Source organism: Piliocolobus tephrosceles, unplaced genomic scaffold (genome assembly GCF_002776525.5).
Source record: "Piliocolobus tephrosceles isolate RC106 unplaced genomic scaffold, ASM277652v3 unscaffolded_12747, whole genome shotgun sequence".
Taxonomy (NCBI): Eukaryota; Metazoa; Chordata; class Mammalia; order Primates; family Cercopithecidae; genus Piliocolobus; species Piliocolobus tephrosceles.
In genome coordinates, this window is record NW_022294029.1 from 1 (window position 1) to 4965 (window position 4965).

The window sequence follows — 4965 nt, forward strand, 5'->3', positions numbered from 1 at the left end:
GGGCACAGCCATGACGGGCCTTTCCTCACCTGGGGTATTTTTCCTGGTGTCACATGGTCCCTGTGTCATAGTCCGTGGTTTGGCCGTCATGTTTTGGCCATGCCTGTTGTTTGAGCACCGAGTTCTTCCTCTCGCTGTGTTCTAGAGGACACCGCAGCTCGTCTGCACGTGTGTGCGGTGTTCTCTTCATATGTATTAAGGAAAATGGTGAAACATTTGTTGTTGGCCTTTGAGCACTGAGGGAGATTTCCATTCTCTGACAAAGGACTTGACTCCAGCCAGGCTCCTGCCTTCCCCTTGCCCTGTCCCCACAGCCTCTTCCTCATCCTAGCTGCCTTTGAGGCAAAGTGGTGCCTCTTCCTTGGCGTCTGAGCAAGTCAGTGTCTTGGGGGCAGGGGCAAGTGGGTCTTACGTTTGCCAGGGCCATTGAGAAGTGGTCAGTGGTCCCAGCCTGTGCGGTGACAGTGCAGGACAGTGGGAGGGACAGGCAGACAGCCAGCTGTGGCACTAACTCTCTTCCTCGTATGTCTCCCCAGCCCGTGTCCCAGCCCACCCAGGTAACTCTGATCACGGCACCCAGTGGGGTGGAGGCTCAGCCTGTGCACGACCTCCCTGTGTCCATTCTGGCCTCCCCGACTACAGAACAGCCCACTGCCACAGTCACCATCGCCGACTCAGGCCAGGGTGATGTGCAGCCTGGCACTGTCACCTTGGTGTGCTCCAACCCACCCTGTGAGACCCACGAGACTGGCACCACCAACACAGCCACCACCACTGTTGTGGCTAACCTTGGGGGACACCCCCAGCCCACCCAAGTGCAGTTCGTCTGTGACAGACAGGAGGCAGCTGCTTCTCTTGTGACCTCGACTGTGGGGCAGCAGAATGGTAGTGTGGTTCGAGTCTGCTCAAACCCACCCTGTGAGACCCACGAGACGGGCACCACCAACACCGCCACCACCGCCACCTCAAGTGTCGGTGCCAACCACCAGCGAGATGCCCGTCGGGCCTGTGCAGCCGGCACCCCTGCCGTGATCCGGATCAGTGTGGCCACTGGGGCGCTGGAGGCAGCTCAGGGCTCTAAGCCCCAGTGCCAAACCCGCCAGACCAGCACGACCAGCACCACCATGACTGTGATGGCCACCGGGGCCCCGTGCTCGGCCGGCCCACTCCTTGGGCCAAGCATGGCACGGGAACCTGGGGGCCGTGGCCCTGCTTTTGTGCAGTTGGCCCCTCTGAGTAGCAAAGTCAGGCTGAGCAGCCCAGGCAGCAAGGACCTGCCCACGGGGCGCCACAGCCATGTGGCCAACACCGCTGCCATGGCCCGTTCCAGCATGGGTGCTGGGGAGCCCCGCACGGCACCTGCATGCGAGAGCCTCCAGGGTGGCTCACCTAGCACCACGGTGACTGTGACGGCCCTGGAGGCACTGCTGTGCCCCTCGGCTACCGTGACCCAAGTCTGCTCCAACCCACCATGTGAGACCCACGAGACAGGCACCACCAACACCGCCACTACCTCGAATGCAGGCAGCGCCCAGAGGGTGTGCTCCAACCCACCCTGCGAAACCCACGAGACGGGCACCACCCACACAGCCACCACCGCCACTTCAAACGGGGGCACGGGCCAGCCCGAGGGTGGGCAACAGCCCCCTGCTGGTCACCCCTGTGAGACACACCAGACCACTTCCACCGGCACCACCATGTCAGTCAGCATGGGCGCCCTGCTTCCCGACGCCACTTCTTCCCACAGGACCCTGGAGTCTGGTCTAGAGGTGGCGGCGGCGCCCAACGTCACCCCCCAGGCTGGCACCGCGCTGCTGGTTCCTTTCCCAACGCAGAGGGTGTGCTCCAACCCCCCCTGTGAGACCCACGAGACGGGCACCACTCACACGGCCACCACTGTCACTTCCAACATGAGCTCAAACCAAGGTGAGTGAAGGCAGGTAGCTTGGCTTTCATGGTGTCCCAGCCCCCCAGGCCGAGAGGCCAAGACAGCGGTGGCGGGGGTCCGTCTCCGAGTCTACCAGTCAGGCTCCTTGGTGCCCCATTTACCAGTGGGGTGGGCTGGGGCGTCCTGGCTATACCTGAAGCAGACGGAGGTCTCCAGGAGCCTGTCCTGCACTCTCTGGCCCTCCCCTTGGTGGCAGAGGAAGTCTGTGGTGGTCAAGCCAAGTGCAGGCCTGGGGGGTTTCTGCTGAGCAGCTACCTGCCTGTCGCCCCCACAGACCCCCCACCCGCTGCCAGCGATCAGGGAGAGGTGGAGAGCACCCAGGGCGACAGCGTGAACATCACCAGCTCCAGTGCCATCACAACAACTGTGTCCTCCACACTGACGCGGGCTGTGACCACTGTGACGCAGTCCACGCCGGTCCCGGGCCCCTCCGTGCCGGTAAGAGCCCAGGGGGCCGTTTTCCTCCCCGCCTTCCTCGCCTACGCCCGTGCAGTTCCACACTTAGACACCAGATGTCGCTCTTGTACCAGGCATGGGGCCACTCCTGGTCCCTTTTCCGGACCATAAAAGGGCAGCCTTTGGTGCCTGCTGTGGCAGGAGGCAGGAGCCTCACCGTCCCCCACATCCCTGGGGTGCTTTTATTTCTGTGACTGGTTCCCATCGCGTGTCACTTCACCGCAGCCTGTATAAGACATGGTGGGGATCTGAGTGCCTATTTGTCCAGACCAGGACGACTGAGGACAGGTTAAACCTGACCGGGGGTCTCAAGGGCCTTTGTCCTCATGCTGCTCAGAGAACCACTGTTCCCTTCCTATATAACATGGGCTCGAGCTAGCCCATCAAGAATGAAAACTTAGGCCCACAAGGAAAGGTGAAGGCTGGCTGGCTTCTCAGCCCTGCTGCCTGGCTCTGGCCCCTCTCCTCCCCTCTGACAGGGGCTTCTCTCCCTTTCTAGAAGATTTCATCAATGACTGAGACTGCCCCAAGGGCTCTGACTACTGAAGTCCCCATCCCGGCCAAAATAACAGTGACCATAGCCAACACAGAAACTTCTGACATGCCCTTCTCTGCTGTTGACATCCTGCAGCCCCCAGAGGAACTCCAGGTGTCACCAGGGCCTCGCCAGCAGCTGCCGCCACGGCAGCTTCTACAGTCGGCTTCCACAGCCCTGATGGGGGAGTCTACCGAGGTCCTGTCAGCCTCCCAGACCCCTGAGCTCCCAGCCGCCGTGGATCTGAGCAGCACAGGGGAGCCATCTTCAGGCCAGGAGTCTGCCAGCTCTGCGGTGGTGGCCACCGTGGTGGTCCAGCCACCCCCACCCGCGCAGTCCGAAGTAGACCAGTTATCACTTCCCCAAGAGCTAATGGCCGAGGCCCAAGCTGGCACCACCACCCTCATGGTAACGGGGCTCACCCCTGAGGAACTGGCAGTGACTGCCGCTGCAGAAGCAGCCGCCCAGGCCGCAGCCACGGAGGAAGCCCAGGCCCTGGCCATCCAGGCGGTGCTCCAGGCCGCGCAGCAGGCCGTCATGGGTGAGCACTGGTGCCACCTTGGGGGAGCAGTAGGCTATGGAGACATCCTGGGAAGAGGAGCCCATTTCCCTCGAGGGTGGCATGAGCCAGATGTGATGGGCAGGACAGGCACGGGACCCCAGGCAGACCAGGTAGTAGGGACTGCCACGTAAGACAGGCTGGCCGGGGTTAGCGCCCGGGAAACAGACAGGGCCCCTCAGCCAGGGCTTAGCCTACAGTGGAGCACAGTGGGAGGTGAACAGGGTCTCTGGGACAGGCTCTGGGGGCCTCCGCCCGGGCTGCCCGCTTGCAGCCAGCCTTCCTAGTGAGTAGTGTTTCTCTCGACCCTGGAGCAGGCACTGGCGAGCCCATGGACACCTCCGAGGCAGCAGCAACCGTGACGCAGGCAGACCTGGGGCACCTGTCAGCCGAGGGTCAGGAGGGCCAGGCCACCACCATCCCCATTGTGCTGACACAGCAGGAGCTGGCTGCCCTGGTGCAGCAGCAGCAGCTGCAGGAGGCCCAGGCCCAGCAGCAGCATCACCACCTCCCCACTGAGGCCCTGGCCCCTGCCGACAGTCTCAACGACCCAGCCATTGAGAGCAACTGCCTCAATGAGCTCGCCGGCACAGTCCCCAGCACTGTGGCGCTGCTGCCCTCAACGGCCACTGAGAGTAAGCGACTGAGGGCACATTGGTGCTGGGGTGGTAGGGGCACCCAGGGAGGTGAGGGCAGGATGGGAGGCTCGGTCCCACTTGGGAGCCAGGTCTCCAGAGTCTTTCCTGCTGACACCTTCTTTCTTCCCAGGCCTGGCCCCATCCAACACATTTGTGGCCCCCCAGCCGGTTGTGGTGGCCAGCCCAGCCAAGCTGCAGGCTGCAGCTACCCTGACTGAAGTGGCCAATGGCATCGAGTCCCTGGGTGTGGTGAGTCGGGTGTGTTGGGGCTCCTGAGGCCAGGGCCTGGGGGGCAGCACTGCCTCTGGGTACCGAAGGCCTGATCTCGTCGCACCGATTCTGTCTTCCAGAAGCCAGACCTGCCACCCCCACCCAGCAAAGCCCCCATGAAGAAGGAGAACCAGTGGTTTGATGTAGGGGTCATTAAGGGCACCAATGTAATGGTGACACACTATTTCCTGCCACCAGATGATGCTGTCCCATCAGACGTAAGTGTCCCCAGGTGCTGATGTCCTCAAGTGGGTGAATCTTGACTCCACCGCCCTGAGCGGGGCTTACAGGAAACTCTTCCATCTTTGGGCCAAGCTGAGTAGCCAGGAAGCCTGAGGAAGGTGGGCAGAGACCACCCCCCTGAAGCAGCAGAAAAGGAGAGCTCTGGTTCCTTCCCTCCAGTACCTGGCCACAGCCAGCCTTGCCACATCCCTCCTTGCTGTGAAGGGCCAGCCACCGCTGACCTCTTTTCCCTCTGGCCCGTAATCACCATGGACCTGCAACGTTCCTGGGTGGCTCAGAGCTGCCTTCTCCACAGTGGAGTTCATGCCACTCCTGT

General features: G+C 62.3%; 1 protein-coding gene across 7 annotated transcripts; it reads left to right on the top strand.

Moving 5' to 3' along the window:
- Positions 1-12: 12 nt before the first annotated feature.
- LOC111533998 (host cell factor 1) lies at positions 13-4929 on the top strand. Of its 7 annotated transcripts, none has more exons than XM_026450107.2 (6): positions 13-1926; positions 2223-2386; positions 2904-3480; positions 3813-4133; positions 4267-4394; positions 4487-4929. In XM_026450107.2, the coding sequence occupies exons 1-6, from the start codon at positions 525-527 to the stop codon at positions 4643-4645; spliced, it is 2751 nt and encodes a 916-aa protein (XP_026305892.1). In that variant the 5' UTR covers positions 13-524; the 3' UTR covers positions 4646-4929. The 7 variants fall into 7 exon arrangements, with proteins under 7 accessions (XP_026305892.1, XP_026305893.1, XP_023056412.1 ...); XM_026450108.2 differs by having other exon boundaries at positions 3816-4133; positions 4487-4928; XM_023200644.3 differs by having other exon boundaries at positions 3036-3480; positions 4487-4928.
- The last annotated feature ends 36 nt before the right edge of the window (positions 4930-4965 follow it).